This window comes from Abramis brama (genome assembly GCF_963993115.1).
Source record: "Abramis brama genome assembly, chromosome: 20".
NCBI classification, from domain to species: Eukaryota; Metazoa; Chordata; class Actinopteri; order Cypriniformes; family Leuciscidae; genus Abramis; species Abramis brama.
In genome coordinates, this window is record NC_139982.1 from 15930804 (window position 1) to 15951297 (window position 20494).

General features: G+C 36.3%; 2 protein-coding genes across 5 annotated transcripts; one reads left to right on the forward strand and one right to left on the reverse strand.

Annotated features, from left to right (window-relative positions):
* Positions 1-17: 17 nt before the first annotated feature.
* On the reverse strand, positions 18-17161 carry fbxo31 (F-box protein 31; the record flags this gene model as incomplete). Of its 4 annotated transcripts, none has more annotated exons than XM_084094096.1 (10): positions 18-3272; positions 5118-5443; positions 6551-6704; positions 6832-6941; positions 8577-8651; positions 8727-8894; positions 9698-9774; positions 11265-11351; positions 14754-14825; positions 16750-17161. In XM_084094096.1, the coding sequence occupies 10 exons, from the start codon at positions 17159-17161 to the stop codon at positions 3050-3052; spliced, it is 1704 nt and encodes a 567-aa protein (XP_083950222.1). In that variant the 3' UTR covers positions 18-3049. The 4 variants fall into 4 exon arrangements, with proteins under 4 accessions (XP_083950222.1, XP_083950221.1, XP_083950223.1 ...); XM_084094095.1 differs by having other exon boundaries at positions 11205-11351; XM_084094098.1 differs by having other exon boundaries at positions 3157-3272; positions 5096-5443; positions 11205-11351.
* On the forward strand, positions 16632-20355 carry LOC311070317 (dynein light chain roadblock-type 2-like). The gene is made up of 5 exons (XM_084094101.1): positions 16632-17300; positions 18424-18498; positions 18607-18682; positions 19937-20104; positions 20199-20355. Exons 2-5 carry the CDS (start codon positions 18496-18498, stop codon positions 20240-20242), a joined length of 291 nt encoding a protein of 96 aa, XP_083950227.1. The 5' UTR covers positions 16632-17300; positions 18424-18495; the 3' UTR covers positions 20243-20355.
* The last annotated feature ends 139 nt before the right edge of the window (positions 20356-20494 follow it).

A 20494-nucleotide genomic window follows, 5' to 3' on the forward strand; every position in this document is an offset into this window, starting at 1 on the left:
ATAAAAGCAGGACAACATTTAAGATTTTCCTCCATTTTATTGAGAACAAACGAAGGCTAAAGCTGCAAACCTCCCTGAATTTGAATGCAACGAGGTGCAAACTAGTCATGAATTTGCGCTTCGAGACTTTGTAACTGGCGAATTTACATAGACGACAATAATCCAACTATTGACAATATTGCCAAATAAATATTTTTTTTCTCCATATTACCAGATTAACATCACCCGTACCGGACGCTTGACTCGCTAACGGAGCTGTTTTAATAGACATAAAATTATTACACTTATTGACAACATGTTTTAACTTTCAATATAATTACAAACTTAAAAATAAGGAAATTAAAGAACAGCACAAGTGTATAAATTACAGATTTAGGCACAGAGCTTTGTTTAATTGTCATTAAATTTGGAGGGAAACTCTGAATTGAAGTCAACATGGCATTCGTATTCAATTAGTGAATCTGTGAATCAGGACACTGAATGGATAAAAAATGGCGGCAGAATTAGGGTTGCAAATTTACTGTAAATTTCCAGAAATTTTCCATGGGAAGAATTTTGGAGATGTTCCAAGTTGGAAACTTAATGGGAATTAGTTGGACTTTTGCAGTAATGTATACAAACTAGGGGTGTGACAGTACATGTATTCGTCCCGAACCGTACAGCATTTCATATACGCACTATATTAGCCTATTCATTATATTTACTTAACCTGTTAGTAATGTCTTGATTATTTAATGTGTGTTTAAATAAATTTGTCATGAAAACAAGTTATGACAGCCACTATGTAAATGATTATATTTCAAAAATGACTTGGAGTAGAAAATTAACTTTATAATTAGATTTAGAAGTTAATGCAAAACCTGCCTTGTGCAATTTACATGTTTTTTGTTTTTTAAATTTGAGCGTTGATTATTATATCTAAAAATAAATAGCAACTGAATTTAATAATTTGTGCTCTGTTGTTAATTGCAACCTTTAATATTATAGTAATGTGTAATTAAGGGCCCATATAGTTTACAGCATTAGCTAAGATACATTTTTTTTTTAGTTGTAAGAAAATTAATTATAATTTAATTTATTTAAACACAGAGACACATTTGTTTAAAAAAAAAAAGTTTACTAAAAAAAAAGATAAAAAGTAATTTTATGTTAAGTTTTCTTAACATTAAATGTGATTTAAAAACCGAGGTATGTACCGAACCGTCACGTTTGTGTACCGTTACACCCCTAAAAACTGTATCATATACAAACATTTTGTATGGTCATAAGCATGCAAACTAATAAAAAATGTAAAAATGAAATTTTTTACTTGGATTTATTTGTGAGTTCTATTCTTTCATTGAACAAAAAATATGACGGCTCAAGTTAAACGGTACGTGATGCACTAATTTATGATCGATTCAGCAAAAAAATGCACAAGCGTGGTTGAGAGAGAAATCGCAGATCATAAGCAAACTTAAGACGCGGCAGAGACATTACACGTCACAGCGATGTCACGTGTCTTTATGGGATGTGTGTGAACGCACACACAGATTCCAGAAAATCACTGGTAGTGTGAATGAATGAACTGTGTGCATGTGATTGAGATTTAGGAATGCGCAAGTTAAAAATTCAACTGAATTTGAAGTTCTCAACTATAGGCTAACCTGCAATTTTGCAGAATTCCAGTTCTCCTCTATTAATTCCTGTTAATTCCCATGGAAAGTTTTGAACTTTGAACCCTAGTAACCCTAGTCAGATGATTTTATGCATCGGGAATTGAAAAATTTAAGTAAACAAGACAATTTTTTACATATGAATCAGGATATGTTTCCACAAATCCATTTGTAATATAATTTGAATACTTAGCAGCCAACTTAAGCAGCTAAAATCACATATTTAGAATAAAAATCAATTCGTGAATCAAAGAACCAGGACAAGAAAAAAGGGGGCGGGACTTGATGTTAACCACTGGGAATTGAGAAACTGAGGTACATAGGATCAATTTTGATTGATTAAATTGGCATGTTTCCACAAATGCTTTGAAATATGATTAAAATAGTTATGCAAACAGCTTAAACTACATCGTATTTGGAATAAAATCAATAGTTGTACGATATCAGTCCACGTAAACAGCCAATTCTAGGAGAATATTCCACTTAAAACAATGATCACTCAACTTGTAAACACAGGCGATAATACTTAAATTAGTTCATCGATCATATATATACAATCATCCTTAAACAAAGCTGAAATATATTGATAAATGTTTAAATATTTCCAATGCATTTACATATATATTCACTTTACATTATAGTGATTTCTTTTTTTCCATTTTCAATTGCTAGTAATGCTGCAGTCAAATACAAAAGTATATTCAGAGGAATTCTGCCTCTGATAAACGTCTGCGTAGGGAAGAGCACTTGGAAGAGAGCTGCACAGCTAGATGAACAGAATCACTATCATGAGGAAATGAGACAGTCGTCATGGTCGTAAAATTTGGCGGATAACCAATCAGCTACTCGCTCGTGTGATAAATATAAAGTAAAGAGATTCTGGCTGTTTTCTTGAATGCTATACATACATGGGGTGAAAACATTGACAAAGCGTCTGGAAGTCATTCGTTTTCAATGAAAGTTGGCGAAAAAATGGAAGCAGTTGTAAATACAAGGTGGATGTTACGGATGAAGAAAAACTGAAGAAGTAAATTGGATAAAATCGATTAAAAGCAACCGCAGATGTCGCCACACTGAAGACGAGCGCTTAAAGTATTTTTCTAAAGCACAGAACCACAGGATTTAGAGTCTGATAAAGGTATCAGAGGCACGCTCAGCAGAGTATACGGGTGAGTTTCACATTGTCGTCATCTTCGTCGCCATTTCCAGGTTACAAAAATAACTTAATTAAAAAGCTGATAAGAAAGGCCTAATATAATACAACTGTATGGGCGTGTGGCTGTGGATACAGCTGTGCGGATGCAAGCGGGAGTGTGTGTGTGTGTGTGTGTGTCTGGCGGAGAGCGTAATACCAGAGTGTGTGCCTGATGGCTACAGTAGTGTGAGGCTGGCTATCAGGACGTCCACGACTGCATGTTGCGGAGCATGGCCTCGAAGCGCTGCATGCTGGGAGCCTGAGCGTGGGTCAGCTGGTCGCTCAGCCGGCTGTACAGGCTGAAGGACTTGAGCTCCAGCCAGATGAAGCCGAAGCGGTCGCCGTCGAACAGGATGAACAGACCCGGCGTGCGCTCCGGACTCGTGAAGCCGTGGCCAGCGATCAAGCCTGTTCCATAAAAACTGAAGGAAGGAAAGAAAATCCAGATTTGAACAAAAGTATTTAAAATGATTGCCTCGATTTAATTCATACTAATTAATATTATTAATTTAATAATTATATTTATAAAGTTAATTATATTTATTACATTTTAATCAATTTCAAGTGTACTTTATATTAATGTTTTTAATAAAAAAACAAAAATTTTATATGTAATATATTACTTAATATAATTATCTAAAAATTAATTAAAGGGGTGATGAACTGAGAAATCAAATTTTCCTTGAGCTTTTGACATATAAGAGGTCATCATACTATAAGAATATCCTGTAAGTTTCAGAACTGAAAACGTCCTTGTTAGTCCAATAAAAGCTGTTATTGACACCAGGCACAGCGAACGACAAAGTGGGGATCTATGACATCAAAGGGTATCAAACACCGCCTCCGCAGAAGAAGATCAACGCCTACTTCAACACTGCCTGTTTAGCCCCGCCCACCGATTCGCGCATTACATGAAACTCATTATAATATGCAAAACTGTTATCCAATCATAGCAGTGGGCGTTTACTTCCAAGTCTTCAATGCGGCACGCCCATAAAAACCGAGCGTTTCAGGAGCTAGGCTCAAAACCAGGGTAGAAAATAGCCTATTACTTTATCATTTTGATGTTTTTGAATGTAAAAACCAAGCGAACGTCATAAGTTAACCTCAGACATCAATATAAAAAAATTAAAAAAGCCAGTTCATGACCCCTTTAATATAATATACTAATTAATATAATATTTTCATTTAATTAAACCTAAAATAATTTTCTTTTATATTTTATATAATTTTTATATTTCATATAATAATTAACTATTTACAATTTACATTTATTTAAATTGTTTAATTTATTATCATTTTTTTTGGGTAGCATTTCTGTATAGAAATATATAATATAATAATATATTGTATATAACATATAAACATAATATATAATATAATATATATTGTTATTGTATATTCATACAATGACAATATAGAATTATTCAGTTTAACAGATTATTCAAATATTACATATAAATTATAATAATATATTATCTAAAAATTAATATAATAATATACTAAGTAATATAAATGTTTAATTTAATTAAATTAATACATTTTTAATCATTTTCTTTTCTATTTTCTATTATTTTTATATTGACTATAATAATTATCCATTAACAATTAAAATATATTTTAATTGTTTAAATTGGTATAGAAGTAGATATTATAATAATATAAATTGTCATAAATAATATTTAATATTGTATAGACAAAATAAAAATATAAAGTTATTCACTTTAACAAATTAAAATTGTAAATTGATTTAAGTAGTTTAATTTGCCTATTTTTTATCAAATATAAGTATTTACAATATATAAATATAATAAAATGAAGAATAAATGAATCAATATTATTTAAATAGAATATTATTTAAATATTATCTAAAAATGAATATAATAATATACTAAGTAATATACATTTTTAGATAATAAAATGAATAATAAATAAATCAATATTATTACAATAAAAATGTACATTAACTTGTAAATGTAAAATGTAAATTAATATATTGATGCATGCCTGATTTAATAAAATTAGAGGCTCTCTGACTCTTCCATTTAGATAGGGGTACCACGAACTATTTCGATATTTTATCACTGTAAAGCTGCTTTGAAACAGTCTATATTGTTAAAAGCGCCATATAAATGAAGGTGACTTAACTATCTTATTTCTGTACGTGTATGTATGTTTTGAGTCGTGTATTTCTCTTCTGTAAACACTGTTTTAAAAGGTGCTTTATAAATAAATCTTTACTTACTTACTCACGATACGGCACTCACCACATCTTGCAGGTGCGAGGGTACACTTCATTACGGGCCATGACTCCCAGAGGCAGCACAAAAGGCTGAGGTTCAGGTTCTCCCGGCTCGACCCCCTCCGCTCCAGCAGGGGGTGCTGAATCTGAGCCCTCTGCCCCCTCTGCAGCCTCTGCTGCCTCTGCTGGGGCGTCCTGGCCCTGTGAGCTGACCTGGGCCTCCTCGTGCACCCCCCGCACCAGACGAGACAGCTCTTCCATGTTGCGCTGGGTCTCCAGGTCTGGTAGACGCACCGGCCGGTTCAGGTCTACTTCTAACGTCAGCTGACCTGCTGGCACATTGGGATCCCCCTAGAAAACAAACAAGTGAGGTGATCAACAAGCAAAATAAGACATAATGTAGACGTTGTTCGAACCTTAGTGTAAGAGCCATTATGCTCTATTTTAAATGTCTGTTGTAGTTCCACTGGAGAACACTGGGTGGAGTATGGGTTTAGGGTATATATGTAATCAGATAGTAAGAGAGGGCAGGTGTAATGGGGAAGCAAACAATTTTTGACCGTGAGGATCATGAATCATGTAAGGACATGCTAACTGTTGATTACAATGTGTTTGAGCATCAGAACTGAGCCAAAATAAAGAAGATAAATACAGTATTGGACTGGAAGTGTATTTGTTTGGAACCACGCGTCAGATAGCCCTACAAACACCTCTAAGGGACAAGATGGTAAATTGTCGCTACACTTAGCTTGAACCTTTGTAAAGTTTTAGAGCTGGACACTTTGGGGAAAATATGATATTTATGTTATTTATTCATTTATTATGTATTATTTGGTTTAGAGACAATATGGAAACTGTTATCTTGGAAAAAAAGAGGTTGCAAAAAGTATTTAATAAAAGGGGGCAAACAATTGTTCCCAACATGTTTTAGAGAAAAACATTTATTTCATAATGTGATTTTCCCCCCACTTTCAATTATTTTACTTCAATGAAAGGTTAGATTTTTGCACATTTTTTAAATAAAATATCAAAAGGATTAAAAATGCAGATTTTTTTTTTTACAGCCATATTTGATCATATTTACTAAGGGGGCAAACACTTTTTCACACCACTGTATGTCTGAATTCACAGTCCTCATAAAAGAGTAGGCAAAAAGGGTGAGGGTTTTATAAATGAAAGGTGAAGCGGCATAACTGACGCTGGTATGTCACATGAGAGTGACAGCACGCCAAATATAGTACGTCCAGATAACATTCGTCCAACACACATTCATACTAAATAGAACAAACTTTCTTAGCGGTTGTGCAGTAATTGCCTGACGCAGCCTTAGTGTGTCAACAGCTTGTGCTAATTCAAACTTTACTTTAGAGTCAACAATAAATTAACAACAAATACAATTTCCTCCTCTGATGATTGCCTGGCATCATGACAGCTATAACCTCTGGATATCAAACTCACAGTAAGTTTGGTGGCTTTGGCCTTGGAGCCATGGAAGCTCAGCATGATGATCTCCAGGCCGTGACTGCCATACGTCCCTTTGAAGAGGCCCGGCTGCAGGAGGTCTGAGGGGAGGCACGGGGGCAGATAGATCCGCCGGTATGTCAGGCAATTACTGAAACCAACAAACATGTATTTAAAACACACGAAACACATCTGACCGGAAACGTAACTGGGGAGATGAATGTGTTAGTTGCTACACAGAGAATTTGGGGTGAGAAGAGGTCATGAAGAAGACTTGCTCGTATTGGCTGGTGTAAATGAACTTCATGAGGATCAACTCCTGCATGTGCTCGTGGAAAATGTCCTCCAGCGTTCGACCCCATTCCTCCTCCAACCACGTTCTGAATTCCTGCACAAGCACACGGACGAGGTACGCCATATTTACATACATATTGTGTGATATGAAGAAATAAAGGAGAGTATGCATAATTACAAGTAACTAACCTTAACCATAACAGTAATTACATGCAGTTAATTAATATTACTCAGTAAGTACAATGTAACCGTCACCTTAAAATAAAGTGTAACCGATTATTATTGTAAAAATATGAGTATTGTAACTCGTACTGTAGAATAAGAAATCAAGAGTTTTTAAAGAAAATATTATTTTATTATTTTTCATCATAAAGGTACTTGAACTCTTCCCCTCCATTGACGAGTTCTCGTCTTTTATGAGTAAACGCTTCCCTGCCATTGACGAGATTTAACGGCTTTCCGTGTTTTCACTGTTATACGGTAGGAGGCGCTGTGACATCTTCTGAACGAGTGCAGTATCTCCAGATCAAAACACAGGAAAAGAAGAAGCAGAAACGAGTGATTTTATATGTAAGATGATGCATATATAAAATAATGCGATCATCAACATTAAACAGCATATAAATCAAAACTACCTTATGTTTCTTGCTTTGTGTTGCTTTCTTTACTTTGTGCTTCGAAGTGCTTGAAAAAGTGGGAAGCACTTGAAAGCCCTTTGAAAAGTGCTTGAATTTCACTCTCAAAAGTGTAAAAAAAAACAAACAAAAAAAAAAAAAAACCTTTTCAGCCACAATACCATGGGTTACATTTAGCATTGCTACATTAAATCCATGGTGATTTGTGGATTGAAAAGCCTTCTATAACTTGTTCGTTCATGGCACAATGTTTCTCCTGGTTTCAAGGTCAGTGCTATTTGATCTGATATCTGTTTATAACATAGAATTCTGTGCCGAATTTGAATGCTTCTCACTGGATCTCGCTGCAATGTTATTAACAGGGTTTTTCACTGGATCTCCCAGCACTGTGTAGTAATAGTGTCGCATGATTGAGATCTGCCTGCAAGTCCCAGTTCTGAGCTTGCGCTGGTTTCTTTTCACTTTTGTTTAGTTTGCCGTTTGATGCTTCTCATATGCAACAGAAATGGATGCACCGGCAAGAAAAAAGGTAGCATAATGTGAACATTTGATCACAGTCTGATGCAATCTGGTGCATATATTTAGCAAAATGCTGCATTTTTTTTAGCTGACTAACAAGTTTTTGGACATTCATTGATTTTCTGAGGTAACATTACGTTATATTGTTTACAAGCTGTTTTATTGATGTCTTTCCGTGGTTGAAACACTGATCGAGCGATCACGTGATATGATACGGATTTTGGTAAGTTGTACTTGATCTTTAAACATACCTTCTGATGTTCATTAATTTTTGTTTTGTGCAGTAGTAAAACGGAAGATATCAGTTCACGTGTGCTCCAGAAAAAATTCTGTTCATTCGTCAACTGAAAACAGCGTAGACTATAAGATCGATTCTTAGGATTTAAAAAATTATAACGGTTCTTCAAAATGAGAATAGATTAAATTGAAAAAAAAAATATCTATATTTTTTACCCAGCCCTACTAATGTCTATGTCTTCATTTCTTCATTTTCAAGTGTTAAAACATAAAACTTTTATTTTGACAGGTTTCTGTCAAAATAAATCTGTCGGACCAGCACCAGTTTCCTACTGTACCTCTTGCCTTCCTCCAGGCATCCGATGGTGATCGGTCTGGTTGCATTTGGTGGAAAATTCATCTTTCTTCACAGTCTGGAAAAAAAGGTCAACGTTTTGTGAAAACTGTGGCAAGATTTGTTCATTATGGTTGATTATGGTACATTTTACCTGAATGTCTCCTTTATGAGGGCCCTTGTGTCCGTACATACATTCTACTGTGGCTTTGTTTTTCTCCCACATATGTATACGGAAAAGGGGCCGTCTACGCATGGGGTCCTCCACACGAGGATCATGGGGTGGTAAATACATCCAGCCTATGATGAATAGACCATCAACCTAAAATGATCAAAGCAAGAAAGAGTTACACATCTAAAATATGGTACACTTGTCACTTGAACATTTAATGTGTGTGGTCATATATATATATTGATATACAATTTACAGTTTTATATTTGACAAGCTATTGGGTGCTATATACTATGCAGTATGTCCCAAATCATACATTAAAAATACTATCCTATTCCAAGTGGATTTTCAAAATATGCATCCATACATGATTTTTGGACTGAAATGGACCAAAGCAGCCTCAACGGGGCAAGTATGAAATGCACAGACCAAAACAAATGTGGCGAGAATGAAACGTAGGGTAATAAATTAGTGTAATTTGTCCGACAGTCCCTTGTAAAAGGTAGTACACTTATGCATACTTTTTTTAAGTACTTTTTATAGAAATAATATACTTTCAAAAAATATACTTAAGTGTGAAATAATTGTAATATTTTCAGACAATTAGACAATGTTAATTTGCAATTCAATTAAAATGTATTAAATTTAAATTAAATTTAGAGTGTTTTTTTACCAACTTATTTGGGACTTAAGGACATTTTTATTTATAATTTCATAGTTGTATTGTCCATGGTTAAAGTGTAGATCAATAAAACAATGATTTAAAAAGTATTTTAAAGTAAAACTTTTAACTTGACTGACAAGTCGACTTTTTAAAAGTGTACTTAAGTGTGTTAAGAAACAAAGTCATGAAAGTCTACTCTCTTTAAGTGGCCTTTATTTCATTAATATTATATTATCTGCAAGTATAATTACAAATTGTAATCTTTTTTTGTTTGTGATCTTAGTCTTACCACCACATTCAGCAGTCCTCCATAGGGGCCGATATCAGGTTGCCAGAGACCCAGGATGTGTCTATAGGGATGTAACACTAGAAAACAAATACAAATCATGACATTTGTGTGTCACAAATATGCATACAACACAGAACAAACCCAGAAGAACGTTAGATGGGGTGATATCACCGCAAGGGCATTTCTGCATGAACTCATGAATTCATGTTGAGTGTGTGAGTATATGCAACTTTTTTTGCCATGCAACCAAATAAAAAATTCCTGGAGTTAGAGGGCTAAAACTTATCCATGTTTGGTCACTTTTAATTCATCTGCATCTCACACAGTCAGCTGATGTTAGCGCAGCCTTTGCCATCCTGTGTCTATCACACACGCATGCAGGACACACACATGCAAAGGCGCTCAGCAGAAGCTGCCCTTGTGCTGCTATCAGATCAATTTGTCCCAAACAAGGCTGTGTCCCAATATGCATACTATCCATACTAAATAATCTGTGAAATTAGCATTAGTGCGTTCCAAATTGGTGCATTGCAAAAAATAGCCAAAGATACAGGAAGTATTATTTCCAGTGGAATAATATATGCTTGTAGCTAATATTAACCATTGTGCTACAGAAAACTTAAAAAAAAAAATGGCAGGAGATGTAATGCTAAAACAGAACTTAAATACATATAAAAATTAATAATGTGTCTTAATGCAATGAATTTGAATAGATGAATGAATAATGTAACAAGGTTACAACATGTATGATGGTAATAAGTCACAATCGGTCCTGATAGCGGTGACTACACACTTAAAAGTATGCACTTTCCCATCACCAGTAAAGTAAACACTTTTAGTGCGCAGTAGAACTATGCAAACTGGGATTCAGCCTTAAAGGAATGTTCCATGTTCAAAATAAGTTAAGAATCTGTGACACACTGTTGAATAACTACAACTAAAACTATTAAAAATTGTTTTTGGTTATTGAAATACTGTCCTTAATTCAAAATGTTGCCTTGGCAACTAACTTAAAATAATATTTTTAAGTTGAAGTGCTAAAATTACGATTCTGAACTGCCCGAAACGAGTCTTCAGTAATTCCAGTCCTGCACAAACCTGTGTAGGTTTGTAACAAATTTGCATAATGCTAGCCTGTGGTCTTCATTGGCTGCCCGCGAACAACATCTGCTTTCACCCACCCTTAAATCTCATTTAATATGTACGAAAAACTAAATTAAAACATACTACTCACAATAGTCTGGGTCATCTGACCAATCAGAACAGATAAGAGAAAAAAGAGGTGATGCTGCAATATATGTTATGAAAAAATTAAAAAGAAATTTGACTTTGGATGCATTTAAACCTATTATAGACCTTTAAAACTAAATTAGGAACCTTTAGAGGAACATAATAGGGGCACTTTAATTATTTTTATATTTTGTTGATGGATAGCATGTTCCGACAGTTTAACTTGCAATGAACCTGGAACAAAACATCATTAGCAAAGAGCATCTTCAACCAGCACCTTCACAGGCAGTGATTTGGATCCCCCACCACAAAGCCTTCTCACACGAACAGTACATACAGTGTGTGTACACGTCCCGATAGTCCATATGCTCATAATCAGGGAGGAGCTTCATAAAGCGTCCCGACTTCACCTGCGGGTTCACACCTGGAGAGGTACGCAGGTGAGTGCGCCACAGGAAGAGAGGAGAGGCAAAGGAGGACAATAGCTGACAGTGTGAGAATGACACGTTTATACGGCCAAGAGAGTGATGAGAGTTCTTTAGTACCTTCGTCTGCCATCTTGGGGGATATGATTTATTATATTTTAATACACCTGGCATGTTTACAATTTTAAATCAACTGAATTATATACAAACGTCAAACTAAGGAATCTTTCCCTATAAGCACTAAGCTTGCATGTTTTCACCTGCTGAAATATTTTTGGTTTAAACCAACATAGTTACTAAAGTTAAACAAACCACCCAAACAAAGTTGGTTTAACTGACCATAAATCTGTCTTTTGTGAACTAAAGTAAACGTAAAATGCATTGAGAAAAATGACATGACAAATGGCATGGAATGAGATGGAGCAACAACATTACATTAACAGATCTGTTTTTTGTTGAAAAGTCTACATGGCATTTAGAAAGACATTAGGCTCTAGATGCTGCAGTCTGCAGGGATTTGTCAGGAATCAGGATTTCAGAATCTTAAACTAAAAAAAACTTGAAACAAAATGTAGAAATGTTTCTTTGGCTACGAACTGTAATAAAATACGTTGAAGTACTAAAATTAATAAAACTGAAATAAGACTAAATGAAAGCTATATAGACGAAAATCACAACAGACTGTCCATCTGTTAAAGAAAATGACAAAAGCACATAACAAAATTACTCAAATTTAAACCATACTAAAACATGAAAAACAGAAAATATAAAATGAATAAAAATGAAATCTTATTCAAAATATTGCTATTATTATTAATGTTTAAAACAGTTGTGCTACTTAATATTTTTGTGGAAAAGTGATAGATTTTTTTTTCAGGATTCTTTGATTAATAGAAAGTTCAAAAGAACAGCATTATTTATTTGAAATTGAAATCTTTCGCTGTCACTTTTGTCACTTTTGCTGAATAAAAATATTTACTTTCTCCAAAAAAAAAAAAAAAAAATCTTACTGACCCCAAACTTGTGTATTTAAAGATTTATTCACCCAAAAATGAAAATGTACTCGGCCTCATGTCATTCCAAACCTGTAAAATTTTTGTTTATCTTCAGAACAAAAATTAAGATATTTTTAATGAAATCCGTGATATTTCTGTCCCTCCATTGACAGCTACACAACTACCACTTTCACGCTTCAAAAAGTTCATAACGCGATCGTAAAACTAACTAATCAATATGAATTGAGCGGTTTTGTCCACATTTTCTATAGAGACACGATCGCTTTATATGAACAGATTTAGGGTTTTATTCACATTTAAACATTGATCAGCGAACATACACAGAAGCTCAACTGATCCTGCTTGACGCGCAAAAACAAAACTCTTGCTGAAGCTCAAACGTGCTGCGTAACACGAGAATGAACCTCATTGGTTCTTGCAGAAGCTCAAACGTGCTGCGTAACACGAGAATGAACCTCATTGGTTCTTGCTGAAGCTCAAACGTGCTGCGTAACACAAGAATGAACCTCATTGGTTCTTGCTGAAGCTCAAACGTGCTGCGTAACAGGAGAATGAACCTCATTGGTTCTTGCTGAAGCTCAAACGTGCTGCGTAACAGGAGAATGAACCTCATTGGTTCTTGCAGAAGCTCAAACGTGCTGCATAACACGAGAATGAACCTCATTGGTTCTTGCAGAAGCTCAAACGTGCTGCGTAACACGAGAATGAACCTCATTGGTTCTTGCAGAAGCTCAAACGTGCTGCGTAACACGAGAATGAACCTCATTGGTTCTGCAGAAGCTCAAACGTGCTGCGTAATAGGAGAATGAACCTCATTGGTTCTTGAAGAAGCTCAAACGTGCTGCGTAACACGAGAATGAACTTCATTGGTTCTTGCCGAAGCTCAAACGTGCTGCGTAACACGAGAATGAACCTCATTGGTTCTTGCTGAAGCTCAAACGTGCTGCGTAACACGAGAATGAACCTCATTGGTTCTTGCAGAAGCTCAAACGTGCTGCGTAACACGAGAATGAACCTCATTGGTTCTTGCAGAAGCTCAAACGTGCTGCGTAACACAAGAATGAACCTCATTGGTTCTTGCTGAAGCTCAAACGTGCTGCGTAACAGGAGAATGAACCTCATTGGTTCTGCAGAAGCTCAAACGTGCTGCGTAACACGAGAATGAACCTCATTGGTTCTGCAGAAGCTCAAACGTGCTGCGTAACACGAGAATGAACCTCATTGGTTCTGCAGAAGCTCAAACGTGCTGCGTAACACGAGAATGAACCTCATTGGTTCTTGCTGAAGCTCAAACGTGCTGCGTAACAGGAGAATGAACCTCATTGGTTCTTGCTGAAGCTCAAACGTGCTGTGTAACAGGAGAATGAACCTCATTGGTTCTTGCTGAAGCTCAAACGTGCTGCGTAACACAAGAATGAACCTCATTGGTTCTGCAGAAGCTCAAACGAGCTGCGTAACACGAGAATGAACCTCATTGGTTCTTGCAGAAGCTCAAACGTGCTGCGTAACACGAGAATGAACCTCATTGGTTCTTGCAGAAGCTCAAACGTGCTGCGTAACACGAGAATGAACCTCATTGGTTCTTGCAGAAGCTCAAACGTGCTGCGTAACAGGAGAATGAACCTCATTGGTTCTTGCTGAAGCTCAAACGTGCTGCGTAATAGGAGAATGAACCTCATTGGTTCTTGCTGAAGCTCAAACGTGCTGCGTAACACAAGAATGAACCTCATTGGTTCTTGCTGAAGCTCAAACGTGCTGCGTAACACAAGAATGAACCTCAGTGGTTCTCGCAGAAGCTCAAACGAGCTGCGTAACACGAGAATGAACCTCATTGGTTCTTGCAGAAGCTCAAACGTGCTGCGTAACAGGAGAATGAACCTCATTGGTTCTTGCAGAAGCTCAAACGTGCTGCGTAACAGGAGAATGAACCTCATTGGTTCTTGCAGAAGCTCAAACGTGCTGCGTAACAGGAGAATGAACCTCATTGGTTCTCGCAGAAGCTCAAACGTGCTGCGTAAAACGAGAATGAACCTCATTGGTTCTCACACGTCAAGCGAACATGCTTGAGTTTCCGTTTATCACAACTGATGTGTGCGTTAATGAATATTTATATGTGAATAAAAGCCTAAATGAAATCTTTTCATCATATAAAGCGATCGAGTCTCTTCAGAAAATTTGGACTAAACCACTCAAATCATATGGATTAGTTTTACGATCTCTTTTTGAAATTCGAAGATGAACGAAAGTCTTACGGGTTTGGAACGACATGAGGGTGAGTAAATGTTGACAGAATTTTCATTTTTGGGTGAATTATTCTTTAATTACCTAAAATTCATTGGGACTGGCAAAATAGGAGGCTTTTGTGGTTACAGTATATTTACTTACGTTTCACATACAGATCTCGGCTCGACATACCCACAGTCTCCATCTTCCGCAGGTCATCCCTCATCCCAAATTCTGAAAGAAGAGGAAAAACAAATAAAACAATAATCTAGACCAAAAACATGTCAACTAACTTACTGGTCTATTTAGTATCTTACATTTCAGAATAAAATTGAATGCACATAGTTCCTGTACAAACTTTTAAGCTGATGATCAACATAATACACAAGTTTACAGTATTCTGTCCCACTGTACTCTATTCGAATTTATTCTATTATTGCAGTGGTGTTAGGGCCCGTTAAACAGATGGTTGTGTAAGAACTGTAAGAACTGAGATAAGACAAGTGACACCCTCACAGGTTCGCTTATCAGCACAAAGACAAGGCTTGAGTCCCAGACTAAGAGGCATGTTTGAGCTGGAAGCAACTTGCACTGACACATCTTAAAATATGTGCTATTGTTTTGTTTCAAGACGCACACCTGTTTTTCTTTTTCTAAGGCACATTTATAAAAGCTATTTAAATGTCCTAATTGAACTAAAGCCTAATCCTGGCTTAATCTAAGCCATGTCTGTGAATCCAGACCCTGAATATTTTATCAGGACTTTCCCACCAACAGTTTTGGCCAATCGCTTGACTTATGCACCAGTCCAGTGTGTACATCATGCATTTCATTCCATAGCAACACACTGACAGGCAAACATACTAAACTAAAATATATGAATTTTTACTATGTGTGCATATGAAATATCTCAAGAAGTAGCCTATCTAGACAGCCTTTTAAAGGGGTCCTTGATTATGATTTCACTTTTTTTAACTTTAGTTAGTGTGTAATGTTGCTGTTTGAACATAAACAGACTGCTTTAGAGAAGAGGAAGAGTTGTCATCTCTGTTTTTTACACCTCGAGAAAACTTTCTCCTAAGGCTGACAAACTTAACAGGTTAAAATGTATTTTTAACACTGTTCCTGAACATTAAACGTCCTGTGAAATCCGTGCTTGTAAAGTCAGTGCTTGAAATCCGTTCAGCACAATCCTCTTGTTCGATGACACTGTCAGGGTCTGAATCGGGCTCAAAATGGTTTAATATTTGTATTAATGTTGGTGTCATACTTAAAAACAACAAAAACAAAAAAACATATATATAAGATTTTCTTTAAAAAAAATGTATTTGAATCACTCTATAACTGATTACATGCGAGTGTACACAACTCAATCATTATGCGAGACGGACAAAATATGACGTTTTAGTCACAAGGTTCAAAAAAGGTAATTTCTGTTTCTGTTATATGGTTTTCTGATCATATGAAATGAAAGGAAAATGATTTTCAAATATTGTATAAATAATAAATAATTACAAATAAGAAATAATAATTTTTTTTTAATAATTTAATTAAAAATAATAATAATAAAATATTATGAAAAACTCCTTACAACATCTATTTTTTCAGGATTGTCAGGTTTTATACACACACCTACACACAATCACATACAAATATGAGTGTTGTTCAAGTATCAACAAAATATGTTGATCCAGGATCATGTCTCACTTAGCAAATTTGACAATTTCTGGTTGATTACACCACCAAAACATTTCTGACTTTAGGTCCCACAAAAAAAAAAATCCAAATTAATGTTTTGATTGGAAAAAAAACAACAACATGCTCATAGATGTCTATTCAAGTCATTATCTGTTAGAATTACATTTTTAATGTAGTTTTGAATAAAATTATAAATCCAGGCGAAACAATGACCGTCATGGCACAGACTCATTTACACATACATGTGTGTTTGTGTTTGTGTGTGTGTGTTTGAGTCGGTGTCATAATCTATATGTATGTGTGTGTGTGTGTGTTTATGAGTCGGTGTCATAATATACACGGGTGTGTGTGTGTGTGTGTGTGTGTGTGTGTGTGTGTGTTTATGAGTCGGTGCCACTTCATGTCGACTGTAAAGAAGAAAGCCACACTATAAAACCCAAATGGTTTTCCACATCATTACCCTCTGTGCATCTTCTCCTCCAGATTGTTTCCGTGTTCAGAATCTGCCTGATTTTCTTGCACACCAGCGCCAGGTTGGGCAGCGCAGTGCCGGGCAGAGAAGAGAAGATCTGCACCAGAAGCTCCGGCGGAAGATCCAGCAGTGACTGCGGGTGTGGAGGCCCAGCAGAGCCCGCAGAACCGCAGAGTCCCCCGGCTGCGCTAGGCCCCGCGCCGCGCCTATTCTGACAGCTGCTGCTGCTGCCATTGGGCTCGTCTTTCATTTTGCCCACGACCCTCTCCTCTTCCTCCTCCTCGTCCATGTCCACCTCGGAGTCGCTGTTCTGATCCTGGCTGTGCCTCTGGCGCCTCCGGCACCGCCGCGACTGACCCACTCCACAGAGCCTGGCACACACCGCCATCTGTAGCAACATTACGTCATCATCACCGCACAACCACTGCTGTCAGTCAGTCACCTGTTCTGCAGAGCTCCTCCGGGGCGTGCGTGCGCGTGCACGTGCCTGGGCGTCTTCACGTGACGCCTTGCACTGTTGACGTCATTGGTTACAGAAGGTTAGCAAGAATATTTACATTAAACATATATATATATTTAAAATATTTAAAGCTAGGTTTAAAAGCAATGACAAAAATATATATATTAAAAAGAAATAATATTTTTCTAGTGATATATTTTGTTTCGAAAAACCGCGTCCTAGCGACATCTGCTGGTCAAATGTGCGCAACTGTGATTAGCAGAAATGTAAACATTGGGGAGGAAATCAAGATTATAACTAGTATAGTGTGTACCGTATCGTATGTATGTATGTGGTACCGGTCAAAAGTTTGGAAACATAATTATTTTTTATGTTTTTGAAAGAAGTCTCTTATCCTCATCAAGCCTGCATTTATTTGATCAAAAATACAGAAAAAACTGTAATATTGTGAAATATTATTACAATTTAATATTTGAATATACTTTAAAATGTAATATGTTCCTTTGATGTAAAGCTGAATATTCAGCATCGTTACTCCAGTCTTCAGTGTCACTTGATCCTTCAGAAATCAGACGATTGGATTTCAACTAAGTTATAAAAAAAAGTAAACACTAAAGCAGTTAACAGGTTATAACAATGTAGATATCAGTTTTAAATTGTTAAAACGCATTCGTTGTTTTTGTGTGTTATTCGGTCATAGCGAAATAAAATTGATGAGATTAAAAATACTGTAAAATTATTATCCTGTTAGGGGGCGCTGTCGGCTAAATAAAAGATTTAAAAAAACAAAACAAAAACACGACTTATGTTTTTCAGGGTATTCATGAATTTTTATTTATTATTTATTTTACTTTCACTGGATAAGTTTGTTTGTCAAAATGTGTTGTTATAATATAAAACACATTGCCGTTTAAATAATTACTGAAGTGATTACTGCACATTGATTAAAATATCCTGCCACCACAAACGACTGTAATTGGTCTATCGTCATCAACTAACTCATGATGACTCATCAGCGCTGAGAAAAGTAACACAACTGTACACACCAGTTTTAACAGCCTGCTTATATCATTTCTGCCTGCCGAGTGAGTCAGCAACATTAACAGAAACAATTTAATAACGGAATAAAAAAAGTTTATTCTTGAAGACGTGTTATAGTTCTTCATGTTGATCATGTTTCAACTTTACTTCTGTTTCCGTAGCAACGAGGAACACAAACATAAACATTGACATTGACATTGGTTTACAAACGGAAGACTCACCTGTGCTGCGATATGGTAAACTACTTTATTTGATCTATATTTTTGTTCAATTATTCATACAAATTATATTTATGTCTCGTGTATTAATCTGGCTAACGTTAACTGTTTTGTTCATCTCTGAAGGCTGAAGTAGAAGACACTTTAAAGAGGATTCAAGGCTATAATGGTGTTATTGGCTCAATAGTCGTTAACGCAGAAGGTAACGTTAGGCCTAATCACAATTTACCATGGTTTTACTGTACTTATATTAACTGTTATATGCACCGATTGATCGGCTGGTGACCGGAATTGGCCGATTTTCACGTGATCGGCCGTGACCGGCGACCGGCCGGTCAGTCTGACAAATGCCGATTTTATGCCGGTCAAATGCACTCGGGCGCCGCATGATTAACATCGCGCAACATCAGCATCACACGTGCACACGGTACACACATGTAGAAAACCTCGTGAATTACGTCCGTTCAGACCGCAAGCGCGTATTTTTTTTCGGCGTGCATGTTAATCAATGAGTGCATTCACAACGGGAGCAAGAGCAGCGCGTGAGCGTCAAGCAGGAGCGTCGCGAGCAGTGAAGCGCGTGTTTCGGCGCCGAGTCCATTTGCTGCACTGCTCACGCTCAATTAAAGGGAAAGCACACTTTTGATGGACAAAATAGCCTAAATAGGGTTTCACCAAAAAAGTGCCCAAAATGCATAGCTAGACTTTGCGTGTTTTAACAAGAACTGGAGTAGGCTATGTCAGAAAAGAAAACGAAGACTAATATTTATAGAAAATGTACCCATTTAAACTTGTTTTATTATTCAGTTTGTACAAGTGATTGCAATAGGCCTGTGTGTGTGTGCTTTGAGAAATATCTTTATACTGCAAGGCTATATTATTTTATTTTTTATTTATATATTATTTTATTGCCATTCCCTGTTTTCATACAGACGTTTAGTTTGTTAAATACATATATAAAAAAATATTGGATATTGAATGTGAAAAGGAAATGGTTCTTCCATAACACTGCACTTTAGATGTGTGTGAACTATGCAAATTGTAAAATGTTCTATTACAGAAAAGATATAAAATAAATATTTGTGTGTGCTGTAAAGTGGTTAGAAAAAATGAAATCGGAATCGGCTAAAATCGGTATCGGCAGGTCAAACTTAATGAAAAATCGGAAATCGGAATCGGCCCAGAAAATTGTAATCGGTGCATCTCTAATATTTATAATATAATATCATATTTTACAAAACTACATAGGATAATCTGGTATAGAGAATGGATATAATATAATAAAATATAATATGATAGAGTTATACTAAATAATCAACAATAGTAATGAAGAAACTGATTTTGCATGAGGATTTAATAGAATTAAGCTGCTTTTTTATGATAAATGATATAAGTGTAAAACTAGTTTGTTTTCTAGAAGCCGTAGTTCCATTGATTTTAACCTGGTCATTTTCAGGCATTCCCATCAGAACGACACTGGACAACTCGACGACGGTGCAGTATGTGGGACTGCTGCATCAGCTGACTATGAAAACCAGGAGCACGATCAGAGACATCGACCCCCAGAACGACCTGACGTTTCTGTGCATCAGGACCGAGAAACACGAGATCATGGTGGTGCCAGGTGGGTCAGCGAATTATCAGCCCGTCTTACTTATCTTATCAGGCTGTTAACGCTCATATCCTGTAGCTCTCACCTTTTCCCCATTTTCCTCCAGATAAAGAATTCCTGATGATCGTCATCCAGAGTCCAACTGAATAGAGCCCAACTGAACAAACAAAGAAACAAACAAACACGGAGTCATGTCATCTTCTCCTCTTATTGTCACCTGCACCTCATGTAACATGTATAGCATAGCCTTCTCTGCCAGCACAGGTTTTACATGTGATAAATGCAGGGAGATAGTCAGGCTGGCGGAGAAGATCTCAGAACTAGAGACACGCATCCAAACTTTAATCGAGGTTAATTGTAAGAGTGCAAGGGCTTTAGATACTGCTTTGGATGCAACTAGCT

Coding starts and splice junctions, on each gene's coding strand:
- LOC311070317 (XM_084094101.1), top strand. Junction 18,683..19,936: donor AATAGTCGTTAACGCAGAAG/GTAACGTTAGGC, acceptor GGTCATTTTCAG/GCATTCCCATCAGAACGACA. Junction 20,105..20,198: donor CGAGATCATGGTGGTGCCAG/GTGGGTCAGCGA, acceptor ATTTTCCTCCAG/ATAAAGAATTCCTGATGATC.